This window comes from Dasypus novemcinctus, chromosome 16 (genome assembly GCF_030445035.2).
Source record: "Dasypus novemcinctus isolate mDasNov1 chromosome 16, mDasNov1.1.hap2, whole genome shotgun sequence".
Taxonomy (NCBI): Eukaryota; Metazoa; Chordata; class Mammalia; order Cingulata; family Dasypodidae; genus Dasypus; species Dasypus novemcinctus.
The window spans coordinates 33,197,504-33,224,394 of NC_080688.1; the positions used below are offsets into that span (position 1 = coordinate 33,197,504).

At 34.4% G+C, this 26,891-nt stretch overlaps 1 protein-coding gene across 2 annotated transcripts in view; it reads right to left on the reverse strand.

Moving 5' to 3' along the window:
- The window catches only part of SMCHD1 (structural maintenance of chromosomes flexible hinge domain containing 1), a 171,177-nt gene that overhangs the window by 93,458 nt on the left and 50,828 nt on the right, over positions 1 to 26,891 (reverse strand). Inside the window, exons 8-20 of one of the 2 annotated variants that reach the window (XM_004455865.5) lie at positions 23,725 to 23,891; positions 22,186 to 22,276; positions 21,296 to 21,506; positions 18,175 to 18,295; positions 17,915 to 18,098; positions 15,538 to 15,732; positions 12,554 to 12,667; positions 12,021 to 12,127; positions 11,218 to 11,300; positions 10,935 to 11,048; positions 6,635 to 6,712; positions 6,437 to 6,556; positions 2,417 to 2,561 (exon numbers count right to left, since the gene is read on the reverse strand). In XM_004455865.5, coding sequence (XP_004455922.1) covers positions 2,417 to 2,561; positions 6,437 to 6,556; positions 6,635 to 6,712; positions 10,935 to 11,048; positions 11,218 to 11,300; positions 12,021 to 12,127; positions 12,554 to 12,667; positions 15,538 to 15,732; positions 17,915 to 18,098; positions 18,175 to 18,295; positions 21,296 to 21,506; positions 22,186 to 22,276; positions 23,725 to 23,891 — 1,730 coding nt within the window. The remainder of the gene's footprint in view (positions 1 to 2,416; positions 2,562 to 6,436; positions 6,557 to 6,634; positions 6,713 to 10,934; positions 11,049 to 11,217; positions 11,301 to 12,020; positions 12,128 to 12,553; positions 12,668 to 15,537; positions 15,733 to 17,914; positions 18,099 to 18,174; positions 18,296 to 21,295; positions 21,507 to 22,185; positions 22,277 to 23,724; positions 23,892 to 26,891) is intronic. The other variant, XM_071208495.1, reaches the window with a different exon arrangement.

Consider the following 26,891-nt stretch of genomic DNA (forward strand, 5'->3'; position numbering starts at 1 on the left):
TAAAAATAGATCAAAGACCTAAATATAAAGAGTCAAGACAATAAAATTCCTAGAAGAAAATGTAGGTAGGTATCTTCAAGATCTTGTTGTAAAAGGTGGTTTCTTATACTGTACACCAAAAGCATGAGCAACAAAAGAAAAAAACATAAATGGTAGTACCACCTCAAAACTGAATACTTTTGGTGCTTCAAAGGACTTTGTCAAGAAGGTGAAAAGGTAGACTACTCAATGGGAGAAAATATTTGGAAACCACATACTCGATAAAGACTTAATGTTCAGAATATATAAAGAAATACTACAACAACAAAAAGACAAACAACCCAATTAAGAAATGAGCAAAATATTTGAATAGACATTTTGCCAAAGAGGAAATACAAATGGCTAAAAAGCACAGGAAAAAAAGCTCAACATCACTAGCTATTAGGGAAATGCAACTCAAAACCACAATGAAATATCATTTCACACCTACTAAACTGGCTACTATTGAAAAATACATGGAACAAGTGTTGGAGAGGATATGGAAAAATAGGAACACCCATTCACCGCTGATGGGAATGTAAAACAGTGCAGCCACTATGGAAAACACATTAGTGGTTTCTCAGAAAGTATAGAATTACATGACCTAGCAATCCCACTTCTAAGTATATGCCAAAAGAACTGAAAACAGATATTCTTTACACATTTTACATACCAATATTCATAACAGTGTTATTTACTACCACCAAAAGATGGAATCAACCCAAGTGTACATCAATCGATGGATGGATGAATAAACAAAACATGGTATATACATACAATGGATTATTACAGTCATAAAAAGGAATGAAGTTGATACATGAGACAACAGGTATGAACCTTAAAGACATCATGATGAGTAAAATAAGCCAGACACAAAAGATAAATAATGTGAGATATCACTTATATGAAATAATAAGAAAAAATAAATTCAAAGAGTCAAAAACTAGAAAAAAAGTTCCCAGGGGTTGGGGAGGGGTAGAGAATGGGGAGTAATTGGTAATAGATGGTGGTGATAGTAGAACATTATGAATGTAATTAACTCCACCAACTTATATATTAGAATGCTATTAAAAGGTGAAATTTTAAGTGAGTATTACAATGGATGACAGATAAAAGTTAATGCATGAATATTTTATATTTTATTGCAATGCTGGACAATTTTAATGTTTTATTTTTTAAACAAATATGTTATTCAATTCTTCTGTCACTGCTTAATATTAAAATTAATGTAATATGCAAAAATGACATTTTTCAATTTAAGGGAAAAAAACTATGAAAAATGCATTCTGAATAATTTTTATGACTCAGTATTGCTTTTCAAAAACTTAACCATGGCGTATCTATGACGAGACTATCCTTGCCTCACTAGTGTGTGAGCTTCTGGAAGGCAAATACTATATCCTTATTCATCTCTACTTCTCCAGCTAGCAAAAGTATCTGGAATACAGAACATACTAAAATGACTGAAAGAGTAAATGGTACCACAGTAAGGAAGGGAAAAATAAAAACACACAGATAATAAGATAATATACATAAAAGGTGAATAGAAAAAACAAATTGGCAGCCAATGCAAAAAAGAAATACATAACACTTAGGTAAGCAACTGTTTAGGAAAAGAAACACAATTCATGTACTAAGACTAGTGAGGCATTTTCCCTAGGCACCTCAAAAAGACATAATGGTGGGAAGCTGATGTGGCTCAAGTGACTAAGCTCCCAGGTTCGGTTCTCAGTGCCTCTTAAAGATGAGCAAGACAGCAAGCTGACACAACAAGATGATCCAGTGAGACACAAGGAGGAACATATAATGAGGGAAACAACAAAGCAGGGAGCAGAGGTGGCTCGGGCAATGAGGCACCTCTCTCCCACATGAGAGGTTCCCGTTTTGGTTCCTGGTGTCTCCTAAAAGGAAGACGAGCAAACAATGAATAGACACAGCAGGTGCAAACAATGAGGGGATGGGGAGAAATTCACATCACTCCAAAGGACCAATTTTAAGGAAGTAAATTCTAAGGCAAATTCTAAGGAATGACCAAATTTCCAAGGAAAGAATAACTTTATTGCTATGTTTTTTCAAACAAATCAAAATTAAACAGCAATAGCAAATAAAAAACCTATGAGAGACAATATCACTAAGTTTAAATAGTTATAATTTCTAAGCAAAACAAGCAGAATGAACAGTGGTATTACTACTGCCAAACTTGCACAGGGAAATGTGGCACTGAAGTCGCATAGGACATCTTGTGCCTAAATAAAGCCCTTAAGTATCATAAAATTCACTAAACATTTTAAATAATACCCAAGTAAAAACTACACACAAATAAAGCTTTTTAATAAAAGAAAAAAATGAATGCACAGCAAATATAAAAAGGCAAATACAAATTGATCCTTTAAATTACCTTGCTTCAAGAATTGGTTGAACATCAGCTACTAGTTGACTAGTATGGCCGAATTCATCCTGAAACTGCAAAGGGATATTGAATGGGACTCCAACACGAAAAGGAGGATCCAGAAGACCAAATGAAAATTTCTCTGGCTTGCCCTCTTAACAAAAACAAAAGTAAAAATGAAAAGTAAATATACAAAATGGATCTATTTAACATATGGAAAATAAAACTATGATAAAGGTCTGTAAAAAAATTGACAATATATTTGGGAAAATAATGAAGGTTAGATCCTTAAACCATACTATAAATAAAAGTCTGGAAGTATTTGAGATGTGTTTGTTAAACTATAAAATTTTTAGAAAATGAATATATTTATAACTTTACCATAGGAAAGAACGTGTAAAGCAAAGACTAAACTCAGTAATTACAAATGTTTTTAAAATGTTATAAGACACAAAATTAAAAAGTAAGCTCTCTTTGGGTAATGGATGGAGGTGATGGCAGCACAAAATTGTGAATGTAATTAATATCACTTAGTAGTAAATTTGAAGTTAGAATAGGAATTTTATGTTGTATATATGTTATCATGATACAAATTTTAAACAATTAAAAATAAGGTAAAAGATAAACACCCTATAAGAAAATAATTGCAACACATGCAAAAAAGGATTAAAATCCAGAACACATAAAAACCTCCTATAAACCAGCCTCGAAGTGTGGTCTCTGGTCTAGTAGTATCAGCCATACTCTGGGAATTTAATCAAAATGTACATTCTAAGGCCCACCTCGAACCGTCTGAATCAGAACCTCTGGGGGTGAGGTCCTGTAGTCTGTTTTAATAAGCCCTCTAGGTGCTTGGGATGCATACACAAATTTAAGAACCACCACTTTAAACTATTAAAATGGATACAGTAAAGGACAAGCTTTCACAGATGACATGCAACATGCAATAAAGGCTAGAAGAGGTACAACCCAGTAATGGGAGAAACAGTTGTACTGCAAACTAGACTAAATAAATAAATGGACTGGCTAGGGCTGAGCATGTGGAAAACTGGAACTCTCATATTCTGTTAGTGAGAATACCATGGCACAGCCTTTGGGAAAGGCAAGTTGACAGTAAAAATAGTAAAAATGTTAAAACACATAACACTTCAGCTCAACACTTCTACTTTTTTATTATCTACTCTCTGACAGAAGTTCTTAACCTTTTCTGTTCCACAGATCCCTTTGCCAGTCCGGTGAAAACCACGGACCCCTTCTTAGAATGTAGCAACAGATAGTTTTGTGATACTCAACTAGCATCAGGTTTAATAACTACCATAATTTTGAAGTATGGTTGAGCATAACTGATTTTTTGAGATACACAACAACTGTATTGTGATATGAAATGAATACCACTGTAATTTATTGCATTCATTCATAAATGAAGGAAATGCTAGATTTCAGTTAGCGATCAGAGAAAACAAAGATAAGTGATTTTTTTTCAATTCAAGCTCACAGACCCCTGAAATCTTTCCAAGGACCCTTTGGGGGTCCATGAACCCCTGTTTAAGAAACCCTGCTCTAAAGGAATTCTAGCACATACACACGAAGCAACATAATTTTTATTCCATATACTGATGTAATTTATACAATCCCAAGTATAAAACTACCCAAAAAGCTACAAGTAACCTAAATGCTCATTAACAGGAATCTAGCATGTCTCACTCTGCAGCTCACCTGCAGCCCATGCCTTGGACTGTGCACTTTTCTTGTCTATTAAAAAACTCTTTACTCCCTTGCCAAAAACAAATAAACAAAACCCCAAAACACAGGAATCTGCCTAAACTATAATGTGTTCCATAGCTATTAAATTAATAGGAAAGTAGACTTGGCCTAATGGATAGGGCGTCCACCTACCACATGAGGTCCGTGGTGCAAACCCCAGACCTTCTTGACCCATGTGGAGCTGGCCCATGCGCAGTGCTGATGCAAGCAAAGAGTGCCAGGCCACGCAGGGGTGTCCCCTGCATAGGGAAGCCCCACGCGTAAAGAGTGTGCCCCCATAAGGAGAGCCACCCAGCGCCAAAGAGAGTGCAGCCTGCCCAAGAATGGCGCCACACACAAGGAGAGCTGACACAACAAGATGACACAACAAAAAGAAATACAGATTCCCAGTGCCGCTGATAAGGATAGAAGTGGTCACAGAAGAACACAAAGCAAACGTACACAGAGAGCAGACAACTGGGAGGGGGTATAAGGGGAGAGAAATAAATTTTTTAAAACCTTTTTTAAAAATAAATAAATTAAATAAATTAATATATTAGGGAAGCAGATGTGACTCAAGCAGCTGGGTGCCTGCCTACCACATGTGAGGTCTTGTGTTCAGTTCCTGGTGGCTTCTTAAAGACAAGCAAGACAGCGAGCTGACACAACAGGCTGGTATGGCAAGTTGATGTAACAAGATGACACAATGAAGAGACATAATTAAGGACACAATGAGAGACACAAGCGGGAGCAGAGGTAATTCAAGCCTTTGGGTGCCTCCCTCCCACATGGGAGGTCCCGGGTTCAGTTCTGATGCCTCCTAAAAAGATGATGAGCACACAATGGACAGACACAGAGAGCAGACAGGGAGCACAAACACTGAGGGGGTGGAGGAGAAAGTAATAAATAAAATAAATCATAAAAAAAAAGAATATACTAGATTTATATGTACACATCAAGAAACAAATATCCTTGGAATGTAGCTCAAGTGGTTGAGCACCTGCTTCCCACGTATGAGGTCCCGGGTTCAATCCCTGGTACCTCCTAAAAATAAAATAAATGTAAAAAATCTCAACTCTCACTGGGGAGCAGATTTAGCTCAGTAGTTGAGCAACTGCATCCCATGTACAAAGTACTGGGTTCAATCCCCAGTACCTCAACAACAACCAAAAAAAAACTAAAAAAAAAAGCAAAAAAAATCTCCAATGTGGTCCTTCTGATTAAAGAAAGCTGATCTAAATTACGTAGATTAAGTCTCTCCAAAACCCTGAAATAATATTACAGAGATTTGCTTTAAAGAGGTCTAAACCTATAAAAACAAAGAACAAGAAAAAAAGACAACAGACACATCATTTGAAAGCTGGAGAAGATATGGGTAAATATAAATGACTTAGCAAAAAGACCCAAGAACATCAAATCCTCAATCATCAACAAAGCAGGTAAAGAACCAATCGAATTCATACTACTAGACACCTGAAAGTCTCAGTAATGGCTATCTCAAGTTGGAGTGAAACTGGGGTAAAAACAGGAAAACTTGTTGAACAGTTCCCCAGATCCCCATCCAGACCAAATAGGGAAAAAAGCAAGAGGGAGGAAACAGGCTATACGAAAAATCTTCAAGGAAAAAAACTCACTCCTACTAATATCCTCAGGGAATTAATAAAGATATTGAATCCATGAGATGTGAACAGAATGCTTTGACTAGGGAATATCCAGAGAATAAAAAGGAGATTTTAGAAACAGAACATCAAGTTAAAGAACTATCTTTCATAAAGTAGAAAACTAAAACCAAGATATCGAAAGGACAAAAAAAAGAAAATTAGTACACTAATCAGGAAGTCCAACATCTTAATAAAAATGTTCTAGAAAACAAAACAGGAGTTTTCAGATGGAAGAGGCATACGTGGTACCCAGGAAATGGATGAAAATAATGTACCATAAAATTACATATTTTAACATTTCAGAAACTGAGAACAACAACAACAGCAAAATCCCCAAACCTCTGGGATTGAAGGGAGGGGCAGAGGATTGGGGAGGTGGAGTGGGAGGCAGGTCACACGTATTCTACACTTCACCAGTAACAACGTTTAAACTAGAGAACAAAGAGGCAATGTCCTCAAAATTCAGAGTGAATATGACTATCAAGTAAAATTATAAAGTCATTTTAAAATCAAGATGGTTACCCAATTACTCAAGCATCTTTTACTGAATTATCTATCTTTTCCCACTGGATTTTAAAATGTCTCCTTTAGCATATATACTTAAATATATTAGTGTTTGGCTTACCTTTAACAGAAAATTTAATTGCTTTAGATGGTAGTGGTCTCCCTGCATAAGTGTCTGCATTACTTTCATTCAACACAACTTGTAATTTCAATGTATAATTCCCCAGTTTTTGAATATTTTCTGAATAAATTAAGAAGAAATAAAAATCAAGTCAATGTAAAACTGATAAGATTTCTAACATTCAAAATAATAACTCACCCATTTTTTTAAACCAGTAAGGCCATTTTCCTCCATGTTGACTAATATGTGAAATTATTTCTTTATTTCCACTTGAAGCTTAATAAAAAAAAAAGAAAGAAACATTTATGCCTTGAGAAACTGAATTAAAAATATCAATGTGAAATGTCACACTGATATTTATTTCTTTGCTCTCTACATTTTACAAATTGTTTTGAAGCTTCATAAGAACCTATGCAACTGAGCAGCAATAACAAAATTTTACTCAATAAAATCCTTTTATTTCAATTCTTAAAAATTTATCTGTAACTAAGATTAACTGGAATAAGCAAAAGCATTTAATAAAGAACTCTCCTTTGATATTAAAAATCACTTTCCCTTAAAAGCTTTCTTCAAGATTAAAATAACAGTTTATTGCTATAAAGCAATATCCAAGATACAGTTAAGAGAAAAAAGGAATAGAACAGTACATATATATATATATAAAATGTTACCTTTTGTACAAGGAAGGGGAACAAATACAAATATAACTGCTCTTGCTTATAGCTATAAAAAGAAAACACTGGAAAGATAAGCCAAAAAAACAATAAAATGACTACCTAAAGAGGTAGTGTTCAGAGGATAATGTAACCCCTCTGAAATATTTTTTGTTCATTATTTTTAACTTTGGAATTATGTAAATTATTTGAATATTCAAACTGTGGAATTAAAATACGGCAACCAGGCCTTATTTTAAGTTTTAAGGCAACTTAAAACCAAAATGTTTACTAAATTGGTGACATGACCACACACCAAAAACAAAATTATTTCTACTGACTTTAGAATAAAGAATTTTAAAATATTTATCCAGAAATAAAATTTTAGGACAAACCTAGCTACAAATAAGTCAAATTTCATTTAACAGTCTTAGTAGTAGTATTTACATCTATCTTATTTTTTAATCCATTTAAATATTGTGAAACAAAGCAAATAAGTAAATGTTAACATTGTTAAGGATCAGAATTTCCAATGTAAAAAGAAATACAAGTATAAAATCAAGTAAAGTAAAACCCCAAAATATCAGCATGAATTCAGTTTTATCTTTTTCAAAAATATATATTCCTTCTTGTCAACTGAAAAAGCTTACAAGCAATTTCACCCAGTAGCAATGAATAACCATAACACAGTCTGCAGACTCTAAATTCCATTTCCCAAAGAAAGGAACCAGGAGTGGCTGAATCCAGGTCCATGATAGAATGTGTAACAAGATTCTAGGTTATCTAGAGCAGGGGTTCTCAAACTTCTTTCGTTCCATGTACCCCTTTGCCAGTCAGGTGAAAACCAAGGACCCCTTCTCAGAATGTAGCAGCAGATAATTTTATGACACTCAACATGGGAGGTCAGAGAAAATAAATATAGTAAGTTTATTTTTTCAATTCGAGCTCACAGACCCCCTGAAATCTCTCTACAGCGGTCCATGGACCCCTCATTAAAATTTAGAGAAAGGAAGTTATTAAAGAGTCACATCAAGAGGACAAAAGAACCAAATTAAAAAAAAGAATGAAACATTTAAATGTTTAAAAGCCCATAAATTTGTAACACTAAATTAAACAGAACAATAGGGGAGAAGATATAGTTCGGTGGTTGAGAGCCTGCTTCTCATTTACAAGGTCCTGGGTTCAATCCCTGGTACCTCCTAAAAAACCAAAAATACAAAAAATAAACAACTCACTCGTCATTACTGCACAGCACTGATTCCTCACTCTGGTAATTTGCAATTAAAGAAAATAATTGAGCATCTACACTGCCTTTCCCATAAAAGCTGTGTTTTGGAGTAACCAAATAACTCTAATTAACAAAGAAAATTTCTTCATGGATGAATTTTGGGTAATAAATTTGGAAGGAATAAAAGAATCAGAAAAAAAAAAATCACCATTTCCCCTAATAAAACAACCAATTCAAACAAAGACTGTTAGTACATGAAACCATTACATGATAAGTGAATGGAGACCTTCATAATGGAGGGATCATATTACTAAGTGATTTCATTGATCCATCCAGCATCATTAAAAGTAGAACAAGTAGACATCCTGTGTCTCTTTGATGTAATACCATATAAAACACAAATTACCTATATCATGCTGATTCTTGCTTTAGGAAAAAGTAGTGAACTTGAACCTAATCAAGCGTTAGAACTAACTTGCAGTTTTCATAAAACAGAAAATAGTGGAACAAGTTCAGTGACATCTCAAGGAAACAGAAAAATGTGAAACTCTACGAATAAGTGATTGGGCTTTGTCAACTAATCAATGGCCTTAAAAAGAGAGGTTCTGCTGCAAAAAAAGAAACTAAAGAAGACATATAAGAACTAATACAACGTATATAACTGATTAAAAAAAAAAAAGAAGGATATCATTTTAGAAAATGAGGGAAATTTGAATGGAATTGGGTAGTAGATAATACCAAGGAATATTTACTGTGATAACTGAATTATAATTACATAAGAAAATAATACTCTTAAAAATGCATGCACTTGAGATACAACAATCAGAAAGTGAATAGATGAAGCAAGTACAGACAAATACAAAATTTTTTAATTAATCAGTATATGGAGGCTCATCATACCATTCTACTTGCTTCATTCATAATTTTAAAAATTTAAGTTTATAAAAATGGTGCAAATGCAGATTTGTCATTGAAATTAGATAAATAAGCCACCACCATAAGTCCTCTAGAAAAGACCAAGCAATTTTCTGATTTTTCTTGCATTCATTAACTTCTATATACTAGGCACTAGGGAAAAAGTGAAGAAAACTGTCAATATCCCTTCTTTCATGGAATTTCTATCTTTGAGAGTAAGGGTCTGCAAACTACTATTTTGTCCATGGTTGCTTTTGTTCTACAACAGAGTTAAGTAGCTGTGACAGAGAAAGTATGGATCTCAAAGCTTAAAATATTAGCTATCTGGTCCTTCACAAAAAGTCTTCTAGAGGGAAGAGAAACATTTAATAAACAAACAGAATTTCAAGTTATATAAAGTAAATTGAAGGAAAAGAATATAAGATGCTAAAGAAAATAACAGAAGAGTTCTACCATTAGTATTCAGAGAAACCTCTCTGATAAAGTGGTATTTCAGCTGAAATCTGAGAGATAAGTTAGCTGGTCATATATTTGCTGTTTAAAAGTTCTAGGCAGAGCAAACTACATATGTAAAGGCCCTGAGGTGGGAAAAACAAACTTGTATGGGAACTAAAAGAAAACAACTGTGGCTGGGACTAAGTTGAGTGAGAATAAAGTTGAAGACGGGGCAGGATCAAATCATGTGAGAGTCTTACAGAGCTATGATTGGTATCCTATGCCATTAAAAGCATAGTAAAATAAAGCAGGAGAGTGGCAATCAGATTTGCAATTTAAAAGGATCACCTCTGGATTCTGTGTGGTAAATGAGCTGGAGTAGAGCAAGAATAGCTGATATATGGTCAAGATGATAGCTCCTGATAACCTTGACTTGAACAGTAACAAGATATGGAAAGAAGTGGGCAGAACAAAGCCATTTTTCAGTATGGGATTTGGCAGTGGATTAGACACAGGGGATTAAGAAATTAATGGGACTGCCTTAAGGGAGAACACAGAGTAAAAAGAGGTATGTCTAGGACAAAACCCTGAAGTATCTGTAGTATAACATTTACAGTGGTATAGAGGAAAAAGATCAAGCTGAGAAGTGGCCAAAGGGTTGGCAAAATAGAGTGTATGGTGTCACAGAAGCTAAAAAAAGAGAGTATTTCAGTAAAATAAGAGGTGATCAAACTGTGTTAAATGCTTCTGAGGTTTAATAAGGCATTTATACAATGAAAGTATAATATCTTTAAACGGTTTTTCAAATGTTGAAAATAAACATAGAATAAAATACTAAATCTTAAAAACTGATGCACCAGACACACGAGGATATAGTAATAGATTACAGAAACTATAAAATGAAAGTATTTTTAGGCAGCTAAGACAAAAAGCAATGGACAAAGTTAGTAACAATGTGTTTCAGGTTAGGGAAACAGAAGATAAGCAATAATATACACCTAAGTACTGACTCACAAAATCTTTTATTTGGAAGAGAACTTAAGGAGTATCCGGTCTAACTTCCTACCCAGTGCAAATTCCTCTAGGTATGTACCATATCATTATTTTAACCATTTTAAACACTAATTATTCACAGCCCCTGAAATTCCTAACATGAATCCAATTTACTGCATCTATCTAAGCTCATCAATAATTACATAAAAATATGTAAATTTGTATTATACTTTTAAGGAAAATATTAAAGACCCAAATTAGTTTATATACTTACAGTGTAATATAACTTTGAGCTCAACCAGGAGTTTCTTTGACCCTCCATGACTTGTTCCTGGAAGCTTTTGCATTGCTTCCCCCTTTTTATTCAGTATTTCAATTCTTAATGCACCTATTAGTCCAAAATTTAAAGAAAAAATGTGTCTTAAATATACTGAAAGAATCTGCTCAGTCTTGATACTGCATTTCAATTTTTCAGACGTTTACATTTTGAAATGTAAGACATAAGAAAAGCACAATTTCACTATTAGGGGGGAAACAAAACAAAACACAACACCTACCAATAGGGGTTCCAGCAGGCCTAATCTCATTTGGCAATAATTCATCTCCTTCAGGCCAAGTTACTGACAATCTATCAGGGAGCCTATTAAGAAACCATTATATTAATGCTTCACAAGCTATGTCAATTATAGTCCTAATTATAACAAATTACTAGAAGCTTAAAGATTTATTTCTACTATATTTTGAAAGGTTCAAACTGGAATGCTACATGATCAACATCTAAAATATTTTTCCTGATTAACCATCACTATTGCTACCAAAAAAGTGAGACAACACCTCCTAGTGTTAAGAGCCAGGAACAGTCAATCTTTGGGTTATTTTTCTATTTGGCAAACAGTATAAACTCTAAGAATAAGAGAATAATTAATGAGATTCTTAAGAACCAAAGTGACTACATCCTTAACTAGAAAGCAGAAGAGCCAAGAAAAGAGCTCTGCTCTGCTGCTCCTTTTTACTTTTATACTAATCTTTGCCTCTCAGCAGCTAATAAAATTTTCTTCTAGTTGCAAGCCAAACCAACTTTTTTTTAAATGCCTTAATCAGATTGCCTATAAGAGTGACACTTTACAGCTAAAAAACTTTCCTCCTTTTTCTACAAAATAAATACAGGATTCTGTATTTATAATGATTAAAGCTCTCAATTTTTTTAAAGGCAAGAAATTCATCACAATATGTACAACATCTAGGCCTACAAATGCCCTGGCGTAAGAGTAAAATGACATTCAAGACTACGTAAAAGCACTATGATTCACCCTTAAATTTTTCTTGCTATTTTTGTCATCCATCTGGAAACTTGCCTTACCTTGCCATTTCATCTTCTACATATTTTTTTACAACCTTCTCAGCAACTGTCCTATCCAGCTTTGCAATTGGCACCGTTTTTATCTCATCAAATAATGCTTGAGGTTCCTGAATAAATAAATTTATACCAATATTTCAAAGAAAATCATTCATATTCAGCTGCCAGAAAGCATGTTTCAGAGAAATGTTTTCCCAAATACGTAAATCATTTAGATATTCTTACATTATACCACAGTGTTTATTTCCATTTTTCATGTAATTTCTTTTACTAACTAAGTAACATTCAAATATTAACAGAGCATAGTATTGGGGAAAAAATAACTCCAGTTTTGGAGTTATTCTTTTTTGAGATGGAATTTTGGCTCCAATACTTACTAGTTTTGGACCTTGAAGGAAATGGTTACATATAACCATTTTATCCAAAAGAAAAACCAAATACAAGAAAAACATGTTATATCTCTATTTCAATATTTAAGCAAAGTAACTAATTAATACCAAGAGATTTCCAAGAATACCAAGATTTTCTTGTCTTACCATTGCAATCTGAACTTCTCCTCCTGTAGCATATACCTCTCCATCATGATCACCATAAAGAAAAAATTTTACTATGCTTCCATAAAAGAGAGGAAGTGTCTTAATTGTCTTAACCTAGTATTTAGTTAAAAAGAAAAAGGCTTTAGTATTAATATTTAGTAGCAGAAACAGGTTTAACAATCATTATTTCATAGGACTATTTTTACACAGAAAAAACTTTTGGGATTCATTATTTTTTAAACTAATGAAAAAAGCATTCTAATGAAATCATATTTATCCAAGTCTCCACTTATTCTTAAAATTTCTGTAAACATAGGGCAACTGCTTCAGATCAAAAACGCCATGGCTAAGTATATGTTAAAAAGTCCAGAATTCTTTTAAAGCCAATTATTACAAATGCCAAAGTACCTCCCACCTTTTTTTCATTGTAAACTTTTGTTCTCAGGTTAAGAACCCTGATTTATAAGCTCTGATAAGTTAGTATTACCTTCAAATAAATTAGCTTTAAATTTGCTTATGAAAAATCTAGAATGCCTTGAAGATACTGTTGGGAGAGATATGGACATTAAATGTGACGCTGGTTAGGGAGGGCTCAAAATGTTATCAGAGCTGTAGGTTGTTTCTATCATCTTAAAGAATATATACATCATCACGAATAGAATGTTGACAGAAATATGGACATTAAAGGTGCTTCCAGTGAGGCCTTAGAATGAAATGACGAATGTGTTTTTGGAAACTGGAGAAAAGGTGTTCCTTATTATAAAGTAGCAGAGAATATGACCAAATTGAATCTTAGCATTGGATTAGAAGTAAAACTTGTGATAAACTCAGATGCTTAGCTGAGGAGATTTCCAAGTCAAGTGTGGGAAGGCACTGCCTGGTTTCTTCTTGTTGCTTATAGAAAAATGAGAGCAGGAAGGTATAAACTGAGGACTGAATTGTTAAGCAAAAAGGAAATGTTGCTTGATGATTTGGAAAACTCTCAACTTTCCAGATAGCATGCTCTCTGAGATTAGGGCCAGAAGCGAGCCTGACTGGGGAGGGCCCTCTCCCTGTGTTGCAGGAAATGAGTCCCCAGAGAACAGGGATCCTCCCAAGGTTGTGACTGAAAAGCTGTTTGCTAAGATTAGGTGTATGACTCATGAATCCATTCAACCATCTCCGAAGAAGCCAGATTTGAAAATAAGCCAGAAGGAGAAGGGATGTGATGGAGGTAGAAGCCATGTGACAAAGGCAGAGATGCAAATCAAGGAACCCCAAGGGTTGCAGCAAGCTAGCACAAGAATGCCACATACTCCAGGAGAAAGAATGGCCTGTCAAAACTCTGATTTTGGATTCCTAGACTCCAAAGCCATTAGAAAAATTTTAGCTGTTTATTCCAACCCACTGTGTGGTATTTGTCACAGTAGCCCTGGCAAACTAAAACACATGCATTTGAGATTCTTCTTTTTCTGCCTGAAAAGCCTAAGGATTGTCCAATTCAGAAGTTCCCAAAAAGGAACACAAGAGTTTATGCCCCAATCTACTTTTACAGTCTCATTTCTAAACTATTCCTCTTCACACATACATAAAGAATGCCTGACAACCCAACTCTACTGCTTGCTGTTTTCTTGCACTTACCTATGTCTCCATCTATGTTAGGATTATCTTCTCCTAAGAAAGCAATTTACCACCAGGCAGCAAGTAATAAAATGATCATTCTCTCCCTGAAACTTTTCAGTTGAGTTCAGAGATACAGAATTCTAATTTCTTTCTATGTCACCAGCTTATCCCTCAGTCTCCTTTGCCAGCTCCTCCACATTCTAACCCCTAAATGTTGGGAAAGCCTCAGGCTTAGCCCTTAGCCTCTTCTCTAGTCCCACTCACTACTTCTAGAGGATCTCATCTAATTTCATGACTTTCAATAGATTATGATGAATCTGACATTTACAGAGAGAACAGACACCCTTCTACTTTTGAAATTATCTGTGCAAACATGAGCCTCTATCCCCTTTTAAGGTCCAGCTCAAATGCTGCTTCTTCCACAAAGGATTTCATGATTTGCTCTCTTCTCCCAGGCCCTATCACCATCCAAAGCCAGAAAATTCCTATCCTTTTAAACTCCCAAAGCACTATTCACCCTCTCTTTTCATAGGACTTTTCACCTTCTATTATTTTTGCTTATTACCTCTATTTTTAGACTATAATATTCCTAAGAGAGAAGCACATCTCCTTGATCTCTGCATTCTCTACAATTCAGTCTGAAGGCAGAGTAACTCACATTGCAGTAGGTGCTCAATAAATATTGCAAAAAATTCATTTGCCATTATATTAAAATAACATTGAGAATCTCTAAATTAGTAAAGTTTACTGCCAAGAAAGCGATCCTATAAATATGAAATTATTCCAAAATTAAAATTAAAAAACAAAAAAGAAACAATAGAAACCTTGTTAATTGATCATTTGGAAATAAAAGTTTTTCAAAAAGCTACAATAAATTATGTCATTAAAATCAATTTGTCTTTTTCATTCTTTTCCGAGACACCAATACATGTGTGTTATGAGTTTGGTTAAAATCTAATACATCTGAGAAGAGGATGTGGCTCAAGAGATTGTACTACCACCTACACGAGAAGTCCCGAGTTTGGTTCCCAGTGTCACCTAAAGACAACCAAGATAGCAAGCATGACGAGACGGGCTGATGCGGCAAGCTGACACAACAAGATGATGCAGCAAGAGACACAAGGAGGAAAACATAATGATAGACACAACAAAGCAGGGAACAGAGGTGGCTCAAGTGATCAGGCACCTCCCTCCCATAAGTCAGGTCCTGGGTTCAGTTTCTGGTGCCTCCTAAAAAGAAGATGAGAAAACAACAAACAAACAGCAAATGCAAACAAAGATATGGTGGGCAGGAATAAATAAATCTTAAAAAAAAAATCTAATACATCTAATTTAGTTTCAAATTATCCTAAAAATTGAGTATAAAAGTAAAATAAACCTACCAGCTGTCCTGCTTTGTATATTTTTCCATCCCATTCTATTGCTGAGTATGTGGCCCAAGGGCCCTGCTTTTTAGAAGGAAGATCAGGACGTGTAATTATTCCTTTAAAGAGTGTAAATTTTATTTGTTTGTCATACTTTTCATGACAGTCTTTCAGCCATAAAGCAAATTCTCGGTCAATTTTCATGCGCTGTTCCTGTAAAATTTCAAAATTTTCTATAAAATAGACTGAATTAGTAATCAAATATAACTATAGCTACTTATCATTCATTCCACCTTCCTTTCCACATTCAGAGAAGTCTAATAAAAAGTAAAAATATTTTGCTGGATCCATCTCCCCTATAAATATAGGCTGTTTAAAAAAGATTATTACTGAAGAAAGGAAATCTTTGATATTATCCCTGGAACCAAGGCCCCAAAGGTTAATACCAACAACAAAACTTCCTTTCTTGCTTTCAATCTTAGGATACACCAAAAAAAAAAAAAGTAACAGTGACTTGGCTGTCTATGAGATTCAGAATTAGCTGGCTATGGAAAAGGGGTGAGATGCTTTCTTACTGTCAACCATGCATTCTCAGTGGGGACACCGTACAGTTTATCTGTGGTATTAAAATTTCACTGGGGTAATAATTAGGAAAAAAAAGTCTAAAAAGGGTCTTGTTTAGAGTAATAATGAAATAAAGGTTGAGAACCCCTGCTACAGACCCTTTCTTTAATTTTAATTTCATATAACATGCACATATCTACTCAAAAATAAAAATTTAAATTATAAAATAAAGTGTTTTGGGGGGGAGCAGATGTAGCTCAATGATTGAGTGCCTGCTCCCACATACGAGGTCTTGGGTTCAATCCCCAGTGCCTCCTAAAAAATAATAGTAATTTTAAAAATTAGTTTTTAAATAACACATACAAAGATCTCCATAAGAATGAATAGAGAAGACAAAATCTATATTATCAGCTTTCACAGAAGACAATCCACTAAGTTATCAAAGAGCATTACTCCCTACACAACTTAATCTATAATGCATCATTTCTGAAGGAAAGTGGAACAAAATTATAAATTTCAGCTAAAGTTTTTGCAACTTTTAAATCTTCGGTTAGAGGGCCAATACGTTTATCTTAAATTTTTCTTTTTTCAATAAGTACATATATATTGTAAAGACACAAAGGTCCAAAAGGTTATATAGTGCCCAAGAAGTCTTCCTTCCACTCCTGTTCCCTGTACCAACTCTCTCCTGAAGCTTGTCAACTTATATGTAATTGATTGGATATTAACTAAACTTATAAACTAGGAATGGTAAAGTTTGCCTACCAAATTTTTATACTACACTTCAAGGCTAAGATAAAACTTAAAGAAGTCTCAGGATTCATTATCAACCAGACAAATAACCAGATACATTAACTGAATCCAGAAACTCAATAGTGTGACAAAGGTCAGTGTATCACATGTGGCAAGATGACAACCAATCTAGGAGGACAATATGGATATTTATTCTTTCAACTTTCCTGTATATTTGATATTTTTCAAAATTAAAATTACAATGTAACAATGGAATAGAATTCACCTACTATAGATAACTTTTGGAAAGACAAAAATGTTCAATAAATGTTGGATAATATAAAACATTAATTCCAAGTACATAATAATTGTGTACTAACTCCCTGAATGATTATGAAAAGCATCTTAATCCTATATGATTTACAATCTTTTATAACAGCAATATTAATCTCATCTTTTAGGGATGGCTGACTTTAAATACGTGTGCTACATATTTTTATTTACTATCCAGCAAATACAGGTTGATAATAAATGCATCTATTCCATCATAATTCATCATTAAACTACAAAAAGAACAGGAGCAAGTACAAATTTCTGTGGATAGAAGTACACTATCCACTCAAATTTTTAAAAATTTATTCTGAGTGCAATTCTTGTTTTATTACATTAATACATGTATTATAACAATAAATTTTCAAACCACCTTTTAAGTCCAAAATATTTCATAGTTCTACCCCATTTTTACCAAGACTAGATCAAAATTGCATATTTACGTTAATATTTACATGTCCCATATACAATTATTCACATATGTGCTCATTAAATTGAGACACTTCTATAGCTTCTAGTCACTATATTAAGTCAATATTAAGATCTAATAAAGATCTGTAAATTTTATCCAAATATGATCTAATCAGTTTGAAATTTTTGAGTAAAATGAATACTGAAATGCTCATGAAGAAAAATTTCTATATCAGAGTATTTTGAATAAATAAAATCCTAAGTGTGCAAAAATGAGTAAAAACTATATTACTCATGACTTTTTACTTTAAAAATAGAATATTTGTTAATATTCAAAACTTGATATTTAAAATCATACCTGTCCATTTAAGATCCTTGTGAAAAGGGTGTTCTTATCTTTCAATTTCAGCTCAAGATCCATAAAAGTCAGCTTATTTGTGCTGACCTGAAATTTGTCATTAGTGAATAATGCACCAGATATTCTATTGTAGCATTCAATTGGTGCAAGCCCTCTCTTCTTAGGAGGAGTACACCAGTCAAAGCTTGAAAAGAACATAACATCAGTTAGTAAAAAGGTTAGATATAAAAAATATAATTTCAGCAGAAATCAAAACTTACTCTTCAACAGATGTGTATGGTATTAATCGTCCATTCCAAAAACACTCAAAAATAGGTCTTTTTCCTCTTGCTGCTTTCTCAAGTATGAAACAATCATCATCATCATCTTCTTCTTTTAATTCTAGGTCAAGGGAATAAGCAGAACAAAATGTTTACTACTATAAGGCATGCTCAATTCTATCACTAAGAAGTCAATGTCTGTAAGTGAATTATTAAAGTAGCTTCCAAGAAATGGTGACACAAATCCACATGATCTCAAACTGCATTTTATAAAAAGGGTTTTACTTTTGCCCACAGAAAAATTTCCAAAGCAGATCACACATTACCAATGGTGCTTGTCATTTAAAAATCAGTAATTACCTTCTTACAAATTAAGGAAATTATGTGTTCAGAGTACCATACTGGCTGCTGAGCCTGCAATCTTTAAAACCTATCTGTGCAGTAAAAAAAAATTTTCATACATTCAAACAGATTATGTCCTATAATAGAATCCCTTCTACCTACAAATGTAGAGTTTTGCATCCTATATCTAAAATAGGTTTCACAATCCTGCCAGGCCCAGTATGTTCACATGAAAATATTATCAATTTATGGTGTCAAGGTACAAATTTGTGTTTGGACAATCAAATTAGTCAATACTAGAAATCAAGCGTACCTTATCTAACTATTAAATTTTCAAATATCAGTTTCAGGTGAGCAAGAAATATGCACACAGCTAGAAGTATGCATTACTATATGGCTAGAAACATATTACTGGCAGCAAAAGTATAATTAGCATAAGTCTATAACATTGTATTTGTTAGCAATATTCTCCTTACAATCATATAATCTGATAAATTAGGGTCAGATGTTATGATACTGATAAAATAGCACCTCAGTTATCTTGACATTAAATCGCCCAACTAAAAATCCCCCCAACCCAAAAAGTCCCCACAGGAATTCCTTTCAATAAAACTAAGTCACTATGCTTAGAGGAAAACCCCTCTGATCATCACTCAACTTATTTGAAGAACTTTATTTGTAGACATCATTTGAAGAACTTTATTTTGCTCTTTGACAGCAAGCACAGAAAGATTAAAAACTGGAAGGCAGCACCCTGAGCAATAACAACATTTATTGAGCACTTACTACATATATAGTGGTGGGCACTGTTCTAAGGACTTAGAACAGTTTCTTATTACCCTCACAATACTAGTATGAGCTATGGATTATAACTTCCATCTTACAGATGAGGAAAGTGAGGCAGGGAGTGGCTTGTCAAAGTTTATACGGCAGAAAGTGGCAAAGAAGGCAAACTCGGGAAATCTGGTTCCAAAAACCCACAACACTAGGGATACACTAGAAAGTATTCTGGATGAGGAAAATTAGCATGGTTAATCTATAAATTCAATGCAATTCTAATAAACTCACTATGATTTTTTAAAATGAATGTATGAAGGGAAGCGGACTTGGCCCAGTGGTTAGGGCATCCGTCTACCACATCGAAGGTCTGCGGTTCAAACCCAGGGCCTCCTTGACCCGTGTGGAGCTGGCCCACGCACAGCGCCGATGCACGCAAATAGTGCCCTGCCACGCAGGGGTGTCCCCCACATAGGGGAGCCCCACACGCAAGGAGTGCGCCCTGTAAGGAGAGCCGCCCAGCGTGAAAGAAAGTGCAGCCTGCCCAAAAATGGTGCTGCACACACGGAGAGCTGACACAGCAAGATGACGCAACAACAACAAAAAAAGAAACACAGATTCCCGTGCTTCTGACAACACACAAAGAACAGACAACTGGGGTGGGGGGGAAGGGGAAAGAAATAAATGAAATAAATCTTAAAAAAAAAATGAATGTATGAAACTGATTCCAAAGTTTATCTAAAGGAGCAAAAGCTTAAGAATTAAGAATATTTTCAAAGACAGGATAAAGCTACAAGAGATTATTATTACTCATGTACAAAAATACAAAACAGATCAATGCTTCATAGTAAAGAATCCAGATTTGTGTACTTATGGGAACTTAACATATTTTAAAAAGTGATATTTCATACTAAGGGAAAATTATAATATTCAATAATTGGCACCAGGAAACTCCCACATGGAAAATAACAAGTTAAATTCCTACCTCACCTTACACACAAAAAAGGATATCAAATATGTACTGAAGATCTGAACATAAATGGCAAAAAAAACAAAAAAAAAACTATGGGATATTTTTATAATCTTGGGGTGGAAGACTTTACACAGCAAAACAAAATCAGAAAACAGAAAAAAACGAACAGATATGACTACATATAGTCCATATAATATCCATATAACAAAAGCTAAAGGAAGATAATATGGTGAATATATAAAGAACATGCAGCACATAACTAAAAGTTTAGTTCAGTAAGAGAAGTATGTGAAAGAAAATATGTTTTCTTAAAGCCAGTGTTTATTCATCTTGAACTGAATATACATAAAAACCAAGAATTATAAAAATTACAATTATCTAACAATTTAAAAAGACCTGTGTAAGGAATAAAATATTTAATACCTATTCATCTAATCTTTTTTTCCCCTAAGATTTCTTTTTATTTATTTCCCCCCTCCCCCATTCCCCCCTTTGTCTGCCCTCTGTGACCATTTGCTGTGTATTCTTCTGTGTCTGCTTGTATTCTCATTAGGCAGCTTCGAGAAATAATCCCGAGACTTTCCAGAATGGGAACAAGGTGATTACTCTCTTGCACCACCTCAACTCCCTGTTCTGCTTTGTCTTCTTATTTTCTCTCTTCTATGTCTCTTGTTGTGTCATCTTGCTGCACCAGCTCTCAGCATCAGCCGGCACTCCTGCATGGAGCAGCTTTCCCACACTGGGTGGCATTTCCACACAGGGGAGCACTCCTGCACAGGGTGACATTCCAGCATGGGCTGGCATTCCACATGGGCCAGCTCACCACGCGGGCCAGCTTGCCCTCACCAGGAGGTCCTGAGCATCAAACCCTGGACCTCCTATATGGGACACAGGAGCCCAATTAGTTGAGCCACATCTGTTTCCCTTATCTAATCTTAATAGCCCAACTAGTAACATTCACTAAGAAAACAAATCACTATGGCAGATCACCACTTCACATTTTGTAACTAAGATAACAGATTAACATACTTGACGGAAAGCATGGATCATCAGGGTAAGTTTCTCTATCATATAAGAAAGGATGATATCGGATAATCCCTTCCACTACACCGTCTCCTTCAACATGAGCCTTGAACTCAAAACTATCAGCTGCTGTGTTTATATACAACGTCTGCATGTCATCTTGTATTTCCCTTAGGTTGACAATCTTAGGTGCCTTTCCTTTTTCAAACATAGAAATCTAAAAAATAAAACAAAAATAATTAAATTCTATGATGAATTCACTTTTGTCCTCAGCTAGGATCCAAAACCAGAATAGGCAAAAACTACTTTTATTTATATAAGTAATCCAGTTTAATGAAATATATATATGAGTTAAGTGGCTTTAGTAGCATCTTAATAATGAATATACTACTAAAAGATTAAGAAACAGCACATTACAGCTGAAGGATAGGTAAACCATGAGTACATTTAATTCAAGGTTTCCAGCTGGAGAAAAAAAGTGGGACATGATGTATGTGAAATATTTTCTAACATGTAAACAATGGTATTGAAAATCCACCATTCAATTGTTCTCTGCTTCTACATCCTAAGTCACTACAGTAAGGCATCTATGAAGGAAAGGAAAGCTATGTTATGTCCCCTTTTCTCCCTGATTCGAGACATGATGCTCTGCAACAACTCTCATCTCTAGAGAAGAGAGAGGCAAAACAGAAACCAGATACTACAGTAAATGAAGGTTCAAGTAAAATACATCTAAAGCAATCTCTTTACTTAGATATCAAATTACCAATGTACTCTGGTAAAAGACAAGGAGAGGAGTTGTCTAATTGCTGACTGATTTTTGTTACTCAGAATCACTTGGGACTGCAACAGATATCCAAAGCTCCATAATATTTTTAAATGGATTTTTATCTTACTTCAATATCAATGTTGTTGAAAGGTCCAACTTCTTTTGAAGTACGTATTTCATTTCCCTTTGGGCCATGAATATAGTAATGATAAATATGCCTAAAATATAAAAGAATAACTTTATAATTTTAAGTCACATAAAATTATAGTTCATATCATTTTCTACCAAAAACAATTTTATAACTATTTAGCATTACCTATTAGGAGCCAAGCGTTCTATTAAGCAATATTTACACAGCATCCCATTTAATGGTTAAAAACAATCCAGAAAAAGGTACCCCCAAAAAACAAATTTATCTTTCAAAAAAGAGGAAAAAATTTTAACTATGTGAGTACACATTTATCCAAATTAAGTGCAAAAGTCTTATGAGTAAATGTGAAAAGATAATTTTTTAAAGCATGATTTTGTGTAGATATATCCATTTCGCAAGACTCAATAATTCAGACCAATGCTAACTATGGAAACAATCCAGTAAATGGTGTATTTAATACAGCTATAGAGAAAAGACTTAAAAGCATTAATGAAATAGTCTTCTGATTCTACCTAACGGGATAAAGAGTGCCTAGAATAATTTTAAATTTTACTGGAATAGCTATACAAAGATTTATTTCCAGGATTAATAAGTCAAACATTAAGGGTTTAAAAAAATTATAATAAGCTTGATGCATTCATTTAACAAACATTTACTGAGTGTCTAATAAGGTATTCTTCTAGACACTGGTAACACAGCAGTCAATTTTAAAAAAAAAGGAAGAAGGCAGATTAAATTCCAATGAAGGAAAACAAATTAAAAAGAAGTAAGGAAAATCGACTTTGGCCCAGTGGTTAGGGCGTCGGTCTACCACATGGGAGGTCCACGGTTCAAGCCCCGGGCCTCCTTGGCCCGTGTGGAGCTGGCCCATGCGCAGTGCTGATGCGCGCAAGGAGTGCCCTGCCACACAGGGGTGTCCCCCGCGTAGGGGAGCCCCACACGCAAGGAGTGCACCCATAGGGAGAGCCGCCCAGCGCGAAGGAGGGAGCAGCCTGCCGAGGAATGGCGCCGCCCACACTTCCCGTGCCGCTGACGACAACAGAAGCAACCAAAGAAACAAGATGCAGCAAAAAGACACAGAAAACAGACAACCGGGGGAGGGGAGGGGAATTAAATAAATAAAAATAAATCTTTTTAAAAAAATAAAATAAATAAATAAAAAGAAGTAAAATATATGGTATGGAAGATTATGAAAGGTGCTGTGAAATAGCACAAAAGGGAGATATGGGAATGGGGATGCTGAATTTGATAAACCCTGAAGTTTATTTTAAATTTTATAATAGGTATCAAAAAGCAGGTGCCTCAAATAATGCTCAGTACAAATAATGCTATAAATATTTCCAGAATGAATAGAGAGTGGTTTTAATACCAATATCAGAGAACTATATATTGTACTAAAGGTAAGGAAATGAGAAAGGAGCAAAAAGGATACCAAAGAGACTTCAAATTTATCTCTGTTTTCTGTCTTAAAAGAGATAAGTAGCAATATATCCAGAATCAAATATAATTACTTACGCTAACTGTCGTGTCCAAAGATGGAAATAATTTTTCAAGTACTGTATGTGTCCTGGTTGTACCCCTGTGATAACCACAGCAGTAAAACTATCTTTTTCCTTCTCCTCTAAGATAAGATGATGTAGAAATCGTTCATCATCATTTGTAATGTGAACAGAATCAGATGGCTACAAGAGTGAATATAACAAATTAGATAATCCTAAACTGTAATTCTACAAATAATATTACATCAATTTTTAATGTCAACTGAAAAGTTTCAGAAACAGGCTTCAGAAAAACTTTTGGAAGAAACTGGGACAAAACAACAGACCAGCTGAGTGTGACACTACAAAGACAGGGAATCTTTATATATGTTGCTAAGCTGGTTTACATAACCAAGTTCCCTATCCTATCACGCTAAATGATAGAATCATAAAAGAAAAGACACAAATAAGTACCAAGTAAAAATGCCTTAAAAACTGAGCACACTTACCCTAGGAAGGAAGGAGTCCTTGCTTAGGATACCTACCACTTAACTTGGTCAGAACAAATGCCCAGCCCCTCATGTTTGTGAAAACTAGGGGCAGCCAAAATGCACTGGGTTTTATAAACGCAAGTAAAATCATTCTGGGCACCAGAGCTTGTGGAAGGGAGGTGGGTGGAACAGGAATTACAAATTTCTTAATTTGTAATATGAGTCTATGTTAAAACTGGCTACACACATACAAAGTTCTATGTTGTTATACTTACAGAAATTTGTAAAGATACACACTAAACAATTATATCTAGAAAACTGGCAAATTTTCTTTTTTAATAAGCCTATATTATTTCTTTACTATTAAAAAAACTCTTCAAAACCCTTCTAATGCATCCCTGCATACTAAATTGCCATTACTATAGCTACAATTCATAATGTACACAAGTAACATTTTATATACTCCGAGAGTTAGTAGATTAGAATGAACTTAACTAATGATACAGATTCACTGTCCCAACACTTATCAAGCACCTTCCAAATGCTATGCCTCATCCTGGGAATGAGGAACATAAGGTGCAGGATAAATAAGACAGTGCCTTTGCTCCCCACAAATACCATCTTGTAGGAGAAGAAAAACAAATGCTTATGAAACATGCATCATTATAAAGATGTGAACCAAGAGCTACAGAAGAGAGGGTGACATTCACCCAGTAGATGAAAGAACACTCCAGACAAAAGAAAAAATGAAGGATTTGAATTAGAAGGAAAACAAGGTAGCTTAGAATATATGATAAACATGAAAAATGAGGCTGGAAAGACTGACTTAGAGCAATGGGAAATGGGTGGAAGAGGGCAGACAAAAGAATTTATTTTAAAAGACAATTAATGATTAATGACAAGCATTACTATTTCTAACTGCCACAGGGTGCCATGAATTGCCAAGAGTAGTTGGGGAGATAAGGGAGGGAGAGAACAAGAAAGATGTATAGATAGTGTCTGATGTCAGATGTAGCAAATATGAATTATTTTTGGAAAACCTAGGGAAGAACATCAAACTGAAACTGGAAATACAGATATGCTAGATATCATCAATTGGTACTCAGCATCCATTACTACCTTTTATTGTGCCCTTTTACGTTGCAGAGGTTAGAAATTATATTTCCCACACTCCCTTGCATTCAGGTTGTGAACATAAATTAGATTTTATCAATTACATGTACTAGCTAAGAATCTGAATGGAAAAAGCGAAAGTCATCTTCCTAAGGTTTTTTTCTGTTTTCTCTTATCAAACATGGTTCTGGAAAGATCAGTGTATCCAGGCTCCACTTCAAGTGCCAAAAGGTCACTGCAGAAACTGGCTGTGGCCAGACATTCTGTGTTCCAGTGCTGAGGCAACTATGAAAGTGAGATCATATCAACTCCAGGACCATAGCTATGGTACAGTGTTTCTGAATTCTAGTACCAGTGGTGGTGGCTCCCATGTCATGTGGATAGCAGATGTAAGAGCATCCCTATAAGTCAATTCTGAGTGTCCTGGCATTATTCTAGGAGGTTCGACCTACAGTCAATTCCTTCAGTCCTTCCAATAATCATTCAAAAATCTAACTCTCCTTATTATTTTGTTTTAAGCTCCTAGAATAATCTGTTTCCTTTACTGATCTCAGTTTGATTCAATCTCAATTGTATGAGAAAATTCTTAATACAGATTTGGGAGTTGTGATATTTAAGTGGCATATATGTACAGCCCCATAGAAGAGGAATGACTGCTCATTATATATCAAGAACTATCAACCTCACCCACAGTCTGAAAACTGCTACACATCAGAGGCAAAGGAGTAATCAAAAAAGGAAGTGAAAAGGACTAGCCAGAAAAGAAAAGAGCAAGGTCTTTAAATGGTATTCATTAAATGTTTGTTGAAATGAATTAAGCATAAAACACAGGAAAAGCTGGTAGAGGAAATGTAATCTAAGAGACCCCATTTCTATCCAGGTATTGTCACAGATATACAATTCTGATACAATTATACAATTTAAGAATCACTTAAATTCTCAATTCCTATTTTCCTCTAGTTTCAACATAGCAAATAATATACCCTCCAATATACTTTACAGGGTTTTATGACCTTAAGATGAAAGTGGTGTAGGGATAATGTTACATAAATATATCAATATATATAAGCTGTTAAACACAACTTTTTTTAAAAAAATAAAAATAGAACTTTAAAGAGAAAAAGAGATGAACAAAAGTGAAAAAATTTCCTGGACAAAGAAGCATGTTAAGTTACAGACAAATAAAAAGCAGCTAATAAACATGAAAAAGGAAATAAGCCACTAGTAATGAAAGAAAAGAAATTACATTCACCCATCAAAATGCCAACATTTTGCTGCTTTTACCCTTACTCATTCTTTTTAGGAATAAGGAAAGGGTCAGATAGGCACTTTCATACAATGAGTTCAAAATTTAAGAAAAGCAATTTTTTAGATATACCAGGAACATTTAAAACGTTCAAAGTCATTGCCACTTCTAAAATTCCAACAATCTATCCAAAGGAAAAAATCTGTAATTCAGGTGAAATTTATGCAAAGATATTCACTGTAATGTCTTCATAATTATAGTAAAATCCTGGAAACAAGTTATTCAACAGAATAAGTTAAAGTACATTCATCCAAAGAGACAATATGAAGCCAGTAAAAATGTGCTGTGCATATC